Source organism: Rhinopithecus roxellana, chromosome 12 (assembly GCF_007565055.1).
Source record: "Rhinopithecus roxellana isolate Shanxi Qingling chromosome 12, ASM756505v1, whole genome shotgun sequence".
Taxonomy (NCBI): domain Eukaryota; kingdom Metazoa; phylum Chordata; class Mammalia; order Primates; family Cercopithecidae; genus Rhinopithecus; species Rhinopithecus roxellana.
Window position 1 is genome coordinate 91323874 of NC_044560.1, and position 18964 is coordinate 91342837.

At 41.2% G+C, this 18964-nt stretch overlaps 1 protein-coding gene across 2 annotated transcripts in view; it reads left to right on the forward strand.

Moving 5' to 3' along the window:
- The window catches only part of RLF (rearranged L-myc fusion), an 81184-nt gene extending 63789 nt beyond the window's left edge, over positions 1-17395 (forward strand). For both annotated transcript variants that reach the window (XM_010354215.2, XM_030912729.1), the window contains 2 exons: positions 7421-7562; positions 12273-17395. In XM_010354215.2, coding sequence (XP_010352517.1) covers positions 7421-7562; positions 12273-16928 — 4798 coding nt within the window. In that variant the 3' untranslated portion in view covers positions 16929-17395. The remainder of the gene's footprint in view (positions 1-7420; positions 7563-12272) is intronic.
- Positions 17396-18964: the final 1569 nt, after the last annotated feature.

Genomic DNA, 18964 nt, shown 5'->3' on the forward strand with positions numbered 1-18964 from the left:
AGAGACTGGGTTTCACCATGTTGGTCAGGCTGGTCTTGAACTCCTAACCTCATGATATCTACCCGCCTCAGCCTACCAAAGTGCTAGGGTTATAGGCATGAGCCACCACGCCTAGCCACATCTTTTTTTTTTTTTTTTAACCCTTCCATTGTTTTTGAAAGCTTTTTTTTGGTAGTGGGATGCTGGAGTTAGAATATTAGAATAACATAAAATGTTGAATTTTGGCCAGGCGTGGCTCACACCTGTAATCTCAGCACTTTGGGAGGCCGAGGTCGGTGGGTCACCTGAGGTCAGGAGTTCAAGACCAGCCTGACCAACATGGTGAAACCCTATCTCTACTAAAAATACAAAAATTAGCCATGCATGGTGGCAGGCACCTGTAATCCCAGCTACTCAGGAGGCTGAGGCACCAGAATCGCTTGAACCTGGGAGGTGGAGGTTGCAGTGAGCTGAGGTCATGCCAGCTCAGGAGACAAGAGCAAGTCCATCTCAAAAAAAACACAAAAAACACTGAATTTTACTAAGGAAAATTAGTCACAGGAATTCTGTTCAAATGAGATAGATTATTTTGTTATGCTTGAGGTAGTGGGACATAAGGAGTATTTGTTTAAAAAAAAACTTTTAAATTATGTGGTATTTTGGATAAGAGAGATATCAGTATTTTTTAAATGTGGCAATAAAGTCGAAATACAAAGTAATAAAAGTAGTCATGCTTATTTTTAAACACATATGCTAGAATTTATTTCTTGGGAGTATCATTCTTGAGTGTAGTTACCATGAAGATAATATTTGAAATGTAAACTATATAGCTATCGGCCGGGTGCAGTAGCTCATGCCTGTAATCCCAGCAATTTGGGAGGCTAAGGTGGGTGGATCATTTGAGGTCAGGAGTTTGAGACCAGCCTGGCCAACATGGTGAAAATCCATCTCTACTTAAAATACAAAAATTAGCCGGGTGTGGTGGCGTGCGCCTGTAATCCCAGCTACCCTGGAGGCTGAGGCAAGAGAATTGCTAGAACTCGGGAGGCAGAGGTTGCAGTGAGCCGAGATCATGCCACTGTACTCCAGCCTGGGCGACAGAGCAAGACTCCGTTTCAAAAAAAAAAAAAGCCGGATTGTACTGGTGCACACCTATAATCCCAGCTACTCAGGAGACTGAGGCAGGAGAATTGCTTCAGCCTGGGAGGTGGAGGTTATGGTGAGCCAAGATCACAACACTGCATTCCAGTCTGGGTGACACAATGAGACCCTGTCTCAAAAAACAAAACAAAACAAAAACAAAAACCTATGTAACTGTCACTCAGAACATTTTTTATTCTTTTAGAAATTTCCCTCAGAGACATTTACAAACCACAGTAAAAAGTAAAAATGTTTTAAACTTTGCAGCTGTTATTCTTTAACTTACTTATTAATCTTGACCCCAAAAGATTTTTGACTGTTGGAGAAAATTAAAGAAGTGCTAGAAGAGGCCAGGCTCGGTGGCTCACGCCTGTAATCCCAGCACTTTGGGAGGCCAAGGCGGGTGGATCATAAGGTCAGGAGATCGAGACCATCCTGGCTAACACGGTGAAACCCTGTCTCTACTAAAAATACAAAAAATTAGCTGGGCGTGGTGGCGGGTGCCTGTAGTCCCAGCACTCGGGAGGCTGAGGCAGGAGAATGGCGTGAACCCGGGAGGCGGAGCTTCCTGTAAGCCGAGATCGTACCACTGCACTCTAGCCTGGGCAACACAGCAAGACTCCATCTCAAAAAGAAAAAGAAGTACTAGAGGAGTAAGCTCCCTGTAGATGCCTCTCAGTGGTAATATAATTGGAATAGCCATGCATTTGAAAAAGGTGACCATTTTGAGTGAGATGATGTGTATATAGAGAGGTGTAATTACTGCAGCCATTTTAAAGTCATAAAGTTGAACTTTGAACCTCCACAGTAAGCTTTCGTTGAGTATTTGATAGACTGGCCTTTGCTTTCTGTAATGTGTCTGAGCTTAAATTTTGTGTTACACATTTGTGTTTCTTCAGATGTAGTTACATGTCTGTTCTGCCCCAACTAGACTGATATACCAACCAATATGTTGTTTAATTCACATTTGTGTCCTCAGTAACTGGTGAAGACTAGCATATGTGTTTTATTTAACAGAATTTTGTGGGAGAGAAAAGAGGTCTTGGGGGTCAATTACTATTGTATTAGCTTAAAAACTTTTTTTCTGTAATAGCCTTTTTTAGGGGATGGTCATCCCTTGATTCCACAGTTTTATTTACTTCATTCCTAAAATACCTAAATTCTGAATCCCAGTGTAACATGTTAACTTGACTTCATGGGCTTCTTGCTATGTAGAAACACAGAGTAATGTTTGTATGCATATATGTATGTATTTATTTTTGAGACAGAGTCTCGCTCTTGTCACCCAGGCTTCAGTGCAGTGGTGCAATCTCAGCTCACTGCAGCCTCTGCCTCCCGGGTTCAAGCGATTCTTTGCCTCAGCTTCCCGAGTAGCTGGGATTACAGGTGCCAGTCACCACACCCGGCTAATTTTTTGTATTTTTAGTAGAGACGGGGTTTTACCATGTGGGCCAGGCTGGTCTCAATCTCCTGACCTCAGCTGAGCCACCACGCTGGCCAAAACACAGAGTAATTTAAAGTTCTTGCTTAGTAGCTAAATTCTTACCAAAATGTGTTTCTTGCTGTTAACAGAGCTAAATTTCCTTTCCAATTTTTATAAATTTATATATAATTTGTTGAAATGAGCTAGGTAATGGGCAAAATCGTGGGCACGGTAGATCATCTCAGCACTGGAAGCATACATACAATGGAATCATTTTCCATGATTTTCAATGGTTGGCTTTTTTTTTTTTTTTTTTTTTTTTTGAGACGGAGTCTTGCTCTGCCGCCCAGGCTGGAGTGCAGTGGCCAGCTCTGAGCTCACTGCAAGCTCCGCCTCCCGGGTTTACGCCATTCTCCTGCCTCAGCCTCCCGAGTAGCTGGGACTACAGGCGCCCGCCTCGTCGCCCGGCTAGTTTTTTGTATTTTTTTAGTAGAGACGGGGTTTCACGGTATTAGCCAGGATGGTCTCGATCTCCTGACCTCATGATCCGCCCGTCTCGGCCTCCCAAAGTGCTGGGATTACAGGCTTGAGCCACCGCGCCCGGCCAATGGTTGGCTTTTTTTAAAAAGTCACATTATTATAGTAATTGAAGAAGAACTTATCCTAGTGCATGTTTGATCTATCAGGCTGTCGGTTACTATTGGATGTTGGTTTCAGTGTTCCGGTGTACAGATTTGAATGGATGATTGAAGTGACATCTTGCATCCTCATGAGTAATATACTGGCTGTCATGATTTCAGGCATGTTTATATATTTGGGTGGTTAATCATTTTATATCGATTTATAACTATGCAAATATTTTTACAAAATACACCATAAATGCCCGTTTTTGATCATGCTTATTTGGAGTTAACATACTTGGAGCCTGAAATACTTAATTTGGAATACCAAGCCCTGGACATTCTGACTTACTGTTTTAAAAGTTATTTGAGCGGCCGGGCGTGGTGGTTTACGCGTGTAATCCCAGCATTTTGGGAGGCCGGCGCGGGTGGATCACGAGTTCTGGAGTTTAAGACCAGCCTGACCAAGGTGCTGAAACCCCTTCTCTACTAAAAATAAAAAAATTAGCCAGGCATGCTGGCAGGCACCTGTAATCCCAGCTACTAGGGAGGCTGAGGCAGGAAAATCGCTTGAACCTGGGTGGCAGAGGTTGCAGTAAGCTGAGATTGCACCACTGCACTCCAGCCTGGGTGAAGAGGAAGACTCCATCTGGGGGTAAAAATTATTTGAGCCTGTAATCCCAGTACTCTGGGAGGCTGAAGTGGATAGATCTCTTGAGGTCAGGAGTTCGAGACCAGCCTGGACAGAATGGTGAAACCCCGTCTCTACTAAAATTACATAAATTAGCCAGGCATAGTGGCATGTGCCTGTAGTCCCCAGCTACTCAGGAGGCTGAGGAAGGAGAATTGCTTGAACCTGGGAGGTGGAGGTTGCAGTGAGCCGAGATCATATCACTGCATTCCAGCCTGGGCAACAGAACAAGACTCCATCTCAAAAAAAAAAAAGGCCAGGCTCAGTGGCTCATGCATGTAATCCCAGCACTTTGGGAGGGCAAAGTGGGCGGATCACCTGAGGTCGGGAGTTCAAGACCAGTCTGGCCAACATAGCGAAACCCCATCTCTACTAAAAATACAAAAATTAGCCGGGCATGCTGGCAAGCATCTGTAATCCCAGCTACTCGAGGGAGGCTGAGGCAGGACAATCACTTGAACCTAGGAGGTGGAGGTTGCAGTGAGCCAAGATCGTGCCATTGCACTCTAGCCTGGGCGACAGCGTGAGACTCTGTCTCAAAAAAAAAAAAAAAAAATTATTTGAGAGACTTCTCAACCTGCCTTTTAACCACTTTAATGGATTTACCTAACTTTGTTGCCAGGCTGGAGTATAGTGGCAAAATCAAAGCTCACTGCAGCCTTGAACTCCTGGGCTCAAGTGATTCTCCCACCTCAGCCTCCCAAGTATCTGGAATTATAGGCTTGAGCCTCTGTGCCTGGCTTTAGTTAGTGAATTTTATTTTATTTGAGAGAAGATATTACTTTGTCACCTAGGCTGAAGTGTACTAGTGAGATCACAGCTTAATTCAGCCTTAAATCCTGGGCTCAATGACCCCACCCCCCATCTCCACCTCCTCAGTAGCTGGGACTACAGGTGTGCCACCAAGACTGGCTAGGCTTTTTTTGTTTGGTTGGTTTTAGGGTCTTACTGTGTTGCTCAGGCTGATCTTGAACTCCTAGCCTCAAGTAATCCTCTGCTGAGGTTATAGGCATGAGCCACTATGCCCAGCCCTTTAGTAAATTTTAGATAGTTGACATCGTTTACTCGTGTGTATCTTTATAATCAGGATTTACTGGCTTTGATAATTTTTGTTCTGTTCAAATAGGACAGATTTCACATACATATGACAGATTACAAAAGTTTGTATTACTTAACATGCTTAAATCTGAATAAAGTAATTTATTACTTTATTACTAAATAAACTTTAAAATGAGCAGTTATCCCAGCTTGCCTGGCTGGTGGCTATTTTCACAGCTGGCCTATCTCAATTTTCACTTCTTGTGGTTAGGAAAGTGGCACTAGCCAAATAAAGGCTTTTTTTTTTTTTTTTTTTTTTGAGACAGTCTCGCTCTGTCGCCCAGGCTGGAGTGCAGTGGCGCGATCTCGGCTCACTGCAAGCTCTGCCTCCCAGGTTCATGTCATTCTCCTGCCTCAGCCTCCCAAGTAGCTGGGACTACAGGCATCCACCAGCACGCCTGGCTAATTTTTTTGTATTTTTAGTACAGATGGTGTTTTACCATATTAGCCAGGATGGTCTCGATCTCCTGACCTCGTGATCCGCCCGCTTCGGCCTCCCAAAGTGCTGGGATTACAGGCGTGAGCCACTGCGCCCAGCCCCAGAAAGGCAAATATTTAAAGGCATTTTAAATTAATTGTATTTGTTATAGCTCAAATTTGCCATCCTATTAAGCTTCATTAATTTATCTTTTTTTTTTTGTGACGGAGTCTTGCTGTGTCATCCGGGCTGGAGCACAGTGGCGCAATCTCGGCTCACTGCAGCCTCCACCTCGACCAATCATTTATCTTTTGAGACACCATATATTCATTTCAATCTTTGGAGCAAGTTTTATAACTACTTAACAATTTCACCTTATGCTGGGCACAGTGGCTCATGCCTGTAATCCCAGAACTTTGGGAGGCAGAGGCAGGTGGATCACCTGAGGTTGGGAGTTTGAGACCAGCTTGACCAACATGGAGAAACCCCATCTCTACTAAAAACACAAAATTATCCAGGCGTGGTGGCACATGCCTGTAATCCCAGCTACTTGGGAGGCTGAGGCAGGAGAATTGCTTAAACCTGGGAGGCAGAAGTTGCGGTGAGCCAAGATCTGCCATTGCACTCCAGCCTGGGCAATGAGAGCAAAGCTCCGTCTGGGGAAAAAAAAAAAAAACTCACCTTACAAGAGCCCCAGTTACCTCTTTAGAAATATAAGAAAATAAATTCTGTTAAATATATTTACTTTAAATTACATGTTTCCATTTGTTAAGCTTTGGATTTGTAGCCAGCTTTCTGGGAGACAGTCTGTGTTAATAGCAATATAGGATATCAGTGTTTTTAAATTGGCTTATGAAAATAAGACAGATTTTTAAATGAAAATTATTTAGTCAGTATCCATTGATTTACTTAAAAGAGCCACATTTTTTAAGTGATAGCATTCTTTTTAGTTTAGTTGTTGTTTTTTTTTTAATTTTTTTTTCTTTTGAGACGGAGTCTTGCTCTGTCACCTAGGCTGGAGTGCATTGGCGCTATCTCGGCTCACTGCAACCTCCACCTCCTGGGTTCGAGCGATTCTCCTGTTCTCAGCCTCCCAAGTAGCTGGGATTACAGGCGTCCACCACCACGCTCAGCTAAGTTTTATATTTTTAGTAGAGAGGAGGTTTCACCATGTTGGCCAGCCCGGTTTCGAACTCCTGACCTCAAGTGATCTGTCCCCCTTCATCTCCCAAAATATTAGGATTACAGGCGTGAGCCACCTGCCATGCCTGGCCTCTTTTTAGTTTTGCTATTAGAAGTGATAACATTCTTTTTATTTTCACTATTAGCTTTCCTTGCATTCACATTTTACATTCTCATTAGCATTTCTATTCTTGGCATTTTTGAGTTTCTAATGCTTTTTTGCTTGAGTGTTTTATTCATTAAATGTTTTTGTTTAATTTATTATTTTCAAGCTTTCCTTTTGTTTCCATGATAAATCTTTGTGAGATTCCTGTATTTTAGCCATTTCCAAAAAGTGCCATTTTACTTATTTCACTGGAAGTATTTAAACATTCCAAACTACAGGCTCTAAGTAGCAACCTGGTATTTTAGATCTGGAAAGGGCCCTTAAGATCACTGTATAGAAGTGTACAATTAGAGTATCCATTTGTTGTATATATATTTCGTTGTTAGTTTAGTGATGTCTGATTATCTCTGCCCGTTAGGACAGGGCTTAATTCAATCAGTATAATAATTATCAGTGTGAAGGATAAAACCTTTTAGAACAACATGGGATCTAAATAAGTTTTTTTAAAATGTCACCATAAAGGAAGTAGTGTTTTGTTTTTATTTTTCCCCCCAAACACAAGAGAAGTCAGGGAATCATTATGGAGGATTCTTAATATTTTTACCAGTTTGGGAGAAAGCAGTGGTGAATATAGATAGTTTTTAATCTAGTTTTTGCTTTCTCTACTGTCAGCTTTCTACAGATCAAAAAATTGGGTTGCCGGGGGCAGGGCAGCAAATATCAGTTACTTTAAATGTTTTACCATGATCTTCTTTTTTTATAGGGAACTGACTCTCTTTTGGAGTAAACTGCAAAGAAGAATTGACCCTTCTTTAGATACTTTTTTGGAGCGCTGTCGTCAGTTTGGTGTCATAGCTAAAACTCAGCAGCATTTATTTTGTCTCATTAGAGTTATACAAACTGAAGTGAGTACTTTATGCCTTCTCTGCTAACTGTAACAGCTGGAGGAAAGAAATGAGTGAGAAGATAATGTCTCAGGAAATTCCCTTTAGATAAAGGAAGATAAGAAATAATGGGTTTTCATAAGATTAATGGAATTGACCACATCTGACTGCTTCTCCAGATTGACTTCCTATAATTAATCAGAAACAAATTGATGGCCAAACAAGTTAGGTGGTAATTATTTCTAATTACTGTGAATGAAGTTGTGTTTCCTGTCACATTAAGAACATTTTAAGAGACAAGGCACAGTGACTCAAGCCTGTAATCCCAGCACTTTGGGAGGCCGAGGCGGGTGGATCACTTGAGCTCAGGAGTTCGAGACCAGCGTGGCCAACCTGGTGAAACCCTGTCTCTACTAAAAATACAGAAATTAGCCGGGCATGGTGGCAGGCGCCTGTAATCCCAGCTACTTTGGAGGCTGAGGCAGGAGAATCGCTTGAACGGGGAAGGCGGAGGTTGCGGTGAGCAGAGGTTGCGGTGAGCCAAGATTGCACCACTGCACTCCAGCCTAGGCGACAGAGTGAGACTTGGTCTTTAAAAAAAAAAAAAAAAGAACATTTCAAGGTAACTATAGAACTTGCCCATTTAAACAATTACTTTATAATTGGCCATTAGAACATTTTGTTTTGTTTAAATCTTTAATAAAGGTACTAATTTTCTATTGTTGAATAACATATTACAAAAATGAATATTAAAACAATGTCCATTTTTATTAGTTCAGTTTTATAAATCAGAAATCCAGCACAATGTGGCAGGATTCTCTTCTAAGATTATCACATTGGCTAAAATGTAGTTGGCTAGGCTAAGTTCTTATCAGAAGCTCTGTGGAAAATCCACTTCAAAGCTTGTTCTTATCATTGACAGATTTCAGTTCCTGTGATTGTAGGACTAAGGTTACTGTTTTCTGGCTGGCTGCCAGTCAGGGTCTGTTCTCAGGTCCTAGAAAGCTACACTCAGTCTTTGCGTCTATTCTTTTTTTTTTGAGACGGAGTCTCACTCTGTCGCCCAGGCTGTAGTGCAGTGGTGTGATCATAGCTCATTACAGCCTCAAACTCCTTGACTCAAGCAGTTCTCCCGTCTCAGCCTCCAGAGTAGCTGAGACTACAGGCATGTAGTTTTTTTCTTTTTTGGCGGGGAGCAGTGGTAGATACAGGGTCTTGCTTTGTTGCCCAGACTGGTTCTCAACTCCTGGCCTCAAGCAATTCTCCCATCTCAGCCTTCCAAAGTGCTGGGATTATAGGTGTAAGCTGCCACACCTGTCCGCTTGAACCTGGGAGGCAGAGGTTGCAATGAGCCGAGATCACACCATTGCACTCCAGCCTGGGCGACAGAGTGAGACTCTGTCTCAAAAAAAAAGAAACAAAGGTTAAATGACTTGGCTACATCCTATGTGCGCTTGCATCAATGTGCCAAGTCACTCTTGATCCCTCACCTTCCTAGTTTAAGACCCACCAATTTATTCAACATTCAGCTCCACATTCCATATCCTGATTCAAATTTATTCACTACTCCTTTCAGTAACTTTTTGGCCTATCTGTTCAGAATATATAATGGTATTTCTGGTTACTTTTCTTTGAAAAGTGTTGTTAGTGATTTTTCAAATGTTGCCATCCCAACCAGATTAGGCTGTTGAAGAAAGAATGGCCATTCTTTGCTGTCCACCTCACAGTCTTCCAAAAGGAGTTAATAACTTGTGGAGAACCTGAATTATTTTAAAATTTAGCTGACTTTCCCCAAGTCCTCTCTGCTCTTACTTACAAATGATAAACTTGTATCACATCATCCTAATAAGTCAAGAGACCCATGGTCTAGTCCTGTGGAGCCACTGAAGCAACATGGCCTGTACTTGGACTACATTCCAAATGAGAGGGAGAAACTTCTATATTCTTTAGGCCACTACTGTTGTGGGATGTCTGCCATTCATAATAGAACCAGATCCTAGCTGATACAGGCTAAGTAATGCCTCTCTTTCAAAAAAGCTAGTTTCGGCTCGTCTGAAAGGTAGAGAGTTATCTCAATTGATTGTTCACAGTCAGTTACAGACTGAACTCTGTTCTACTCTTTTTCCCCTTCTCACTATTACACTTGACTCGTTTTTTTTTTTTTTTTTTTTTTTTTTTTGAGACTGAGTCTAGCTCTGTTGCCCAGGCTGGAGTGCAGTGGGGCGATCTCGGCTCACTGTAAGCTCCGCCTCCCGTGTTTACGCCATTCTCCTGCCTCAGCCTCCCGAGTAGCTGGGACTACAGGCGCCCGCCATCTCACCCGGCTAGTTTTTTGTATTTTTTTAGTAGAGACGGGGTTTCACCGTGTAGACCAGGATGGTCTCGATCTCCTGACCTCGTGATCCACCCGTCTCGGCCTCCCAAAGTGCTGGGAGTACAGGCTTGAGCCACCGCGCCCGGCCCACACTTGACTAGTTTTAAAGGAAAAAAATGTTGGAGTCTCAGTTTGCAAGGGCTTCTACACTCACTCACTCCCTTTCCACCTACCAGTCCACATCTCTTCTACTCTTCAGGCCAAATTTTTATTTTATTTATTTTACTATTTTATTTTTTTATTTTTTTTGGAGACGAAGTCTCACTCTATTGCCCAGGCTGGCGTGCAGTGGCATGATCTTGGTTCACTGCAACCTCTGCTTCCCAGGCTCAAGGGATTCTCAATGCCTCAGCCTCCTGAGTAGCTGGTACTTTGGGCCTGCATCACTACGCCTGGCTAATTTTTTGTATTTTTATTAGAGATGGGGTTTTGCCATGTTGGCCATGCTGGTCTTAAAACTCCATGCCTCAAGTGATGTGCCTAGCTCGGTCTCCCAAAGTGCTGGGATTACAGGTGTGAACCACCGTGCCCGGCCTAAATGCTTTTAAGTCCTTGCTCGTCTGCTCACTAGTCGATGACACTGGGCAACTTAACCTTCTGAGTGTTGGGGATTTTTTGTCTATAAAATGAGGATATGTGCAAAAAGTTTATTTCAAATAAGTGCCTAAGTTGTAGTAGGGGTTCTGTAAATCAATGACAGTGATTTGTGTTCCCAGCATTTAAAATGAATGATGCCCAACACAGAATTAAATGCCTGGCAAATTGTTGACTGATTTAAACAGTGGAATTTACTCCGTTATTTTACATCATATTCTGTTGAACAGTTATAATGTGCTAGCGTTACTATTTCATCTTTATAACCTTAGGAGGAGGAAAATCTGGTATTACCATTACTGTTATCATTTTACCAATAAGGAAACTGAAGTTTAGAGGTTGAGAACCTGTTACTTGTTGTGAAGCTGGGGTTCAAAGGCAGTCACAGTCTGATTCTAAAGTCTCTGCTCTTAGCAGTGTGTTTTAAGCCATTCTGACATATCTTGCTTTTCTTTTTTCATGTCATTTTCACATTTCAGCCTCTCAGATAAAAAGAGTTATCTTGTATGTACCAAGCTTTTATCACATATGACCAGGTCTTCCTAATTTTAAACTAGTTTCTGAGAACCTGCTGCCGTAGCAAGATTTTCTGATTTTTCTCCCTGGAAAGCTGAGATTCAGTACACCTGTGATGGTGACGATAAATTACTAAATTCTTTCAGGAGGAAATGGAAAGGATCATTTATTTTATCTTTAAAGTTTTGAAAAATCCAAGTGTTCATGATACAGAGAATTTTTTTTTTTTTTTTGAGATGGAGTCTCGCTCTGTCGCCCAGGCTGGAGTGCAGTGACCGGATCTCAGCTCACTGCAAGCTCCGCCTCCTGGGTTGATGCCATTCTCCTGCCTCAGCCTCCCGAGTAGCTGGGACTACAGGCACCCGCCACCTCGCCCGGCTAGTTTTGTGTATTTTTTAGTAGAGACAGGGTTTCACCGTGTTAGCCAGGATGGTCTTGATATCCTGACCTCGTGATCCGCCCATCTCGGCCTCCGAAAGTGCAGGGATTACAGGCTTGAGTCACCGCGCCCGGCTTTTTTTTTTTTTTTTTTTGAGACAAGAGTTTCGCTCTTGTTGCCTAGGCTGGAGTGCAATGGCGTGATCTCAGTGCATTGCAACCTCCACCTCCTGGGTTCTTTGAACATCAGCCTCCCAAGTCTCTGGGATTACAGGCATGCACCACCACACCTGGCTAATTTTGTACTTTTTGCAGAGACAGGTTTTCTCCATGTTGGTCAGGCTGGTCTCGAACTCCCGAACTCAGGTGATAATGCCTGCCTCGGCCTCCCAAAGTGCTGGGGTTATAGGCATGAGCCACTGCGCCCGGCCAGAGAATTTCTTAAATTGAATTTAATCTTAGACTCACATCTATACCTGTGTTTCCTGTTGCTGCCTTTTTAAACACTGCCCCTCTCCTCAACATCATTCTGTTTTCAATCCTCCAGTGACCTTACTTATCCTGAATTTCTTTGGATTCACATGCATTTATTGTTTATGCATTCGGGGTACAGATAAATTCCTTGAAAGTAAGGAACTGCTTTAACACACAGTGCCTAGTAAATGTACATTGTTCATAGTTGTAGCATCTAATTCAGTTCTTTGCATGTTGAGACAAGAAATATCTAAATGTATCTTTCATGAAGAAAGATTTAAGATAAAATTTAGGAACTCTAAAAGTTTTTACAACCTAAAATTTCGTATCAGTGAAAGTTATATAATCTTTCTGTATGCAAAAAAAAATTTTTTTTTATCCTGTTTTACTTACAGGCACAAGATGCTGGTCTTGGGGTGTCGATTTTACTGTGTGTCAGAGCTCTTCAACTCAGATCAAGTGAAGATGAGGAAATGAAGGCATCAGTTTGTAAAACAATTGCCTGTCTTTTACCAGAAGATTTAGAAGTTAGACGAGCCTGTCAGCTTACAGAATTCTTAATTGAACCCAGTTTGGATGGATTTAATATGTTAGAAGAACTGTATTTGCAACCAGATCAAAAATTTGATGAAGAAAATGCACCGGTTCCAAATTCTCTTCGATGTGAGCTCTTACTAGCTTTAAAAGCCCACTGGCCTTTTGATCCTGAGTTTTGGGACTGGAAAACTTTAAAACGACACTGCCACCAACTTTTAGGACAAGAAGCCTCAGATTCTGATGATGATTTAAGTGGCTATGAAATGTCCATTAATGACACAGATGTTTTAGAGTCATTTCTCAGTGACTATGATGAGGGTAAAGAAGATAAACAATATAGAAGAAGAGATTTGACAGATCAGCATAAGGAGAAAAGAGACAAAAAACCCATCGGCTCTTCTGAAAGATATCAGAGGTGGCTTCAGTATAAGTTTTTCTGTTTGTTATGTAAGCGGGAATGTATAGAGGCTAGAATTCTTCATCATTCTAAGATGCATATGGAAGATGGAATTTACACCTGTCCAGTTTGTATTAAAAAATTTAAGAGAAAAGAAATGTTTGTTCCTCATGTGATGGAGCATGTTAAAATGCCACCAAGCAGAAGGGACCGCTCTAAAAAGAAATTACTGTTGAAAGGCTCTCAAAAGGGTATTTGTCCCAAGAGCCCCTCTGCAATCCCAGAGCAAAACCATTCATTGAATGAACAAGCCAAAGGAGAGTCTCATGAATATGTCACATTCAGCAAATTAGAAGATTGCCACCTGCAAGACAGAGATTTGTATCCATGTCCTGGTACAGACTGTTCCCGTGTGTTTAAGCAATTTAAATACTTAAGTGTGCATCTTAAAGCTGAACACCAAAATAATGATGAAAATGCCAAGCACTACTTGGATATGAAAAATAGAAGAGAGAAGTGTACTTACTGTCGACGACATTTTATGTCTGCTTTTCACCTTCGGGAGCATGAACAAGTGCATTGTGGGCCTCAACCTTATATGTGTGTATCTATAGATTGCTATGCTAGGTTTGGATCAGTAAATGAACTACTTAACCATAAACAAAAGCATGACGATCTGCGTTATAAATGTGAATTAAATGGCTGTAATATTGTTTTCAGTGACTTGGGACAGCTTTACCACCATGAAGCACAACACTTTAGGGATGCATCTTACACATGCAACTTTCTTGGCTGTAAAAAGTTCTATTACTCCAAAATTGAATACCAGAATCACCTCTCAATGCATAATGTTGAAAATTCAAATGGTGACATAAAGAAACCAGTGAAACTTGAGGAGTCTGCAACAGGTGAAAAGCAAGATTGTGTTAATCAGCCCCATCTACTTAACCAAACTGATAAATCACATTTACCTGAAGATCTTTTCTGTGCAGAATCAGCTAATTCTCAAATAGATACAGAAACTGCAGAAAACCTGAAAGAAAACAGTGACAGTAATTCTAGTGATCAGTTAAGTCATAGCTCTTCAGCTTCAATGAATGAAGAGTTAATTGACACACTAGATCACTCTGAAACCATGCAGGATATATTGTTATCTAATGAGAAAGTCTTTGGGCCCTCCAATTTAAAAGAAAAATGTTCCAGTATGGCAGTTTGTTTTGACAGGACTAAGTTTACCTGTGGTTTTGATGGCTGTGGTTCCACATACAAAAATGCAAGAGGAATGCAGAAACATTTACGGAAGGTTCATCCATACCATTTCAAGCCCAAAAAGATAAAGACGAAAGATCTGTTTCCCTCTTTGGGTAATGAACATAATCAGACAACAGAAAAGTTGGATGCAGAACCTAAACCCAGCTCAGATACAAACAGTGACTCCCCAGATGAAGGTCTAGATCACAATATTCACATTAAATGTAAACGAGAACATCAAGGTTATTCCTCAGAATCCTCCATTTGTGCTTCTAAAAGGCCCTGTACAGAGGATACCATGTTGGAACTTCTGTTACGCTTAAAACATTTAAGCTTGAAAAACTCAATAACACATGGCTCTTTCTCAGGGTCATTGCAGGCGTACCCATCCAGTGGTGCTAAGTCTCTTCAATCAGTTTCATCTATCTCAGACCTTAATTTTCAAAATCAAGACGAAAATATGCCAAGTCAGTACCTTGCACAGTTGGCGGCTAAGCCGTTTTTCTGTGAGCTTCAAGGATGCAAATATGAATTTGTGACCAGAGAGGCTCTGTTAATGCATTATCTTAAAAAGCATAATTATTCAAAAGAAAAAGTCCTTCAGTTAACCATGTTCCAACATCGGTATTCCCCATTTCAATGTCATATTTGCCAAAGGTCATTTACAAGAAAAACACACCTTAGGATTCATTATAAAAATAAACATCAAATTGGCAGTGACAGAGCAACTCACAAACTATTAGATAATGAAAAGTGTGATCATGAAGGCCCATGTTCAGTGGATAGGTTGAAAGGTGATTGTTCTGCAGAACTTGGAGGTGATCCCAACAGTAACTCTGAGAAACCACACTGTCATCCTAAGAAGGATGAATGCAGTTCTGAAACAGATTTGGAATCATCTTGTGAAGAAACAGAAAGTAAAACATCTGACATTTCATCACCAATAGGCAGCCATAGAGAAGAACAAGAAGGAAGAGAGGGCAGAGGTAGCAGGCGAACTGTTGCTAAAGGAAATCTGTGTTATATTTTGAATAAATACCACAAACCATTCCATTGTATCCATAAAACTTGCAACTCCTCATTCACCAATCTAAAAGGCTTAATTCGCCATTACAGAACTGTACATCAGTACAACAAAGAACAGTTATGTTTAGAGAAAGACAAAGCAAGAACCAAAAGGGAACTTGTCAAATGTAAAAAGATATTTGCTTGCAAATATAAGGAATGTAATAAACGCTTCCTGTGTTCCAAAGCTCTTGCTAAGCACTGTAGTGACTCTCATAACCTAGACCATACTGAAGAGCCTAAAGTACTTTCCGAAGCTGAATCTGCAGCAAGGTTTTCTTGTAACCAGCCTCAGTGCCCTGCTGTTTTTTATACATTCAACAAGTTGAAGCACCACTTGATGGAACAGCATAATATTGAAGGGGAAATACATTCAGATTATGAAATTCATTGTGATCTTAATGGCTGTGGCCAGATTTTCACCCATCGCAGTAATTACTCACAACATGTATATTACCGACATAAAGATTATTATGATGATTTGTTTAGAAGCCAGAAAGTAGCAAATGAGAGACTACTACGGAGTGAAAAGGTATGTCAAACAGCTGACACTCAGGGGCATGAACATCAGACCACCAGGAGATCATTTAATGCTAAAGCTAAAAAATGTGGCTTAATCAAAGAAAAGAAAGCCCCAATAAGTTTTAAAACCAGAGCTGAGGCTCTCCATATGTGTGTGGAGCACTCTGAGCACACACAGTACCCCTGCATGGTTCAAGGATGCTTATCTGTGGTGAAGTTGGAGAGCAGCATTGTGAGGCATTACAAACGCACTCATCAGATGAGTAGTGCCTATTTAGAGCAACAGATGGAGAACCTTGTTGTTTGCGTTAAGTACGGTACCAAAATTAAGGAGGAACCCCCTTCTGAAGCAGATACTTGTATAAAGAAAGAAGAAAATAGAAGCTGTGAATCAGAGCACACAGAACACAGCCATTCCCCGGGTGACAGTAGTGCACCCATCCAGAACACTGATTCCTGTCATTCAAGTGAAAGGGATGGAGGTCAGAAAGGGTGCATAGAAAGCAGCTCAGTATTTGATGCAGATACTCTGCTTTACAGGGGAACTTTGAAATGTAACCATAGTTCAGAAACCACTTCCCTGGAACAGTGTAATATAGTTCAGCCTCCTCCTCCTTGTAAAATAGAAAATTCCATACCTAATCCCAATGGGACTGAAAGTGGGACTTATTTCACAAGTTTCCAGCTGCCTTTACCAAGGATCAAAGAATCAGAAACTAGGCAACATGGTTCAGGGCAAGAAAACACTGTAAAAAATCCAACCTATGTCCCAAAAGAGAATTTTAGGAAACATTCACAGCCCCGGTCATTTGATTTGAAGACCTACAAACCTATGGGATTTGAATCTTCATTTCTGAAATTTATTCAGGAAAGTGAAGAGAAAGAAGATGATTTTGATGATTGGGAGCCTTCAGAGCACTTAACGTTAAGTAATTCTTCACAGCCCAGTAATGATTTAACAGGGAACGTTGTGGCAAATAATATGGTGAGTGACAATGAACCTGAAGTTGACATACCTCATTCTTCCAGTGACTCTACAATTCATGAGAACCTGACTGCAATCCCACCTTTAATAGTAGCTGAAACAACAACAGTTCCTTCCTTGGAAAACCTGAGGGTCGTATTGGACAAAGCATTAACAGACTGTGGAGAGCTTGCCTTAAAACAGCTTCATTATCTTCGCCCAGTGGTTGTTCTTGAAAGATCTAAGTTTTCCACACCAATTTTAGACTTATTTCCAACAAAAAAGACAGATGAGCTTTGTGTAGGAAGTTCATAAGTAGCAGTTTTGTTTTAGTAACAGACTGGCTCCAACACTGCAACATGGGGACATTTGCCAACTCGAACAAAGGCTGAGAAGCAGCCACACCGTTGTTTAGGTAGAATAGGCTGTGTATTTACATGAATGTATAATATCTATGTCAGCAGTATTGGCTGAATCCATTAGCTCTCCAGTTGGTTTAATGATTGGGTTTTTTTGTTTATTAAAAAAAAAAAAGGAACTGTACTCTTGTTTGGTGCTAATTAATACATCAAAATATACTGGGGCTTCCTTTTTCAAATTAAGTGTGCATGATTGTATATGGAACAAATACTAAGGTCCCAGGGTGGGAGGGTTAGGGAAAGGGATATGGAGTTCTTACTTGACTTGAATGTGCACCTGAGGGTGCTTTGTGTAATATATTGTACACTACAGCATCTTATATTTTTTGAGTTGAGTTTCAATAAATTACAATTTTTCACCCATTTGTTGTTTACTCATAATGAGTTTTCATGCCACGTGTAAACCGAAATTGCACTGGTATTTTCTGAAATATGCCACTCACATTTTACCCCAGTAATTTTTTTATTATTAACTAAATCATTCAGAACAAGGTTTTTTTTTTTTGTTTTGTTTTTTGTTTTTTGTTTGTTTGTTTTTTGTTTTTTTTTTTTTTAAGATGGAGTTTCACTCTTGTTGCTCAAGCTGGAGTGCAATGGTGCAGTCTCGGCTCACTGCAACCTCCCCCTCCTGGGTTCAAGTTATTCTGCTACCTCGGTCTCCCAAAGTGCTGGGATTACAGGTGTGAGCCACCACGCCCATCCCAGAACAAGGTTCTTTTTATCTTAAAATTTTTGTTTTTGTGGAAGAAGGTTCTGAGATTGAGTCATTAGCTGTGGGAGTGAAGATAGCTCCCAGAGGATGTCCAGATGTTGTCCGAGTAGAAAGGAGAGGATATGCCAACCAGAACATGAAGGACATAGCAAATTCAGAGGGCATGTTTCTAGGAAACTACAAATAATTTGATATGCTGGCAATAAAAGGGGAACAAGAGAGTGACATCGTTGAAGAGACAGCATGAACTAAATCATGAACACTAAGGAATTTGGACTTGAGTCTATAGGCATTTATCACTGGAAGTGTGGAGTGCTCACTTGATTTGAGGAGCTGAAATTGGAAACAGTAGAGTTGAAGTAATTGAGGCAAGCTTGGTGAGTGTATGTACTGATGCAGCAGAGGGCAGAGTAGATGAAATTGAGATATTTAAGGAGACAGGATTTTGGGGGTTTGGAGAGTCAAGGAAAAGATTTGGTACTGATGCAACCATTTGAGGTAGGTATACAAAGGAGGATTGATTGGGAAGATAATGGAAACCAAGATGAGTTTGGCTTTTAGATGTGTTGAGTTTTATTAGACTGTGGGATGTCCTTTTAATACAGTTTTATTTCCTGTTCCTTGTGAAGTTTTCAACCACTTTCATTAGCTAGATATGAAGTGACTCAGACAACTAACATCTCTTTATCATCCTTGTGGTTAGAATTTTTTTTTTCCCCCCGCAATTGAGTCTTGCTCTGTCGCCCAGGCTGGAGTATAGTGGGGCGATCTCGGCTCACTGCAACCTCTGCCCCTCCAGGTTTAAGCAATTCTCTGCCTCAGCCTCCAGAGTAGCTGGGATTACAGGCGTGTGCCACCACGCCTGGCTAATTCTTTGTGTTTTTAGTAGAAACAGGGTTTCACCATCTTGGCCAGGCTGGTCTTGAACTCCTGACCTCGTGATCCACCCGCCTTGGCCTCCCGAAGTGCTGGGATTACAGGCTTGAGCCACTGTGCCCGGCCTACTGTGGTTAGATTTTCAAGATCTTTCCTCTGACCCTTAAACCTTATTTTCTTGTTTTGTCAGCTCTTCAGGAATTTCATTGTCACCTTACCCTGAGTCTAAAGCACCCCCATAACCAAGTCATTTCTTGTCTCAGATCCCAGTAGGTAACAGAGGATTCTGAGAAATTGGAATGATCTGAGACTGTTGAAAGAAGTGGCAGAAACAAGGATCTTAG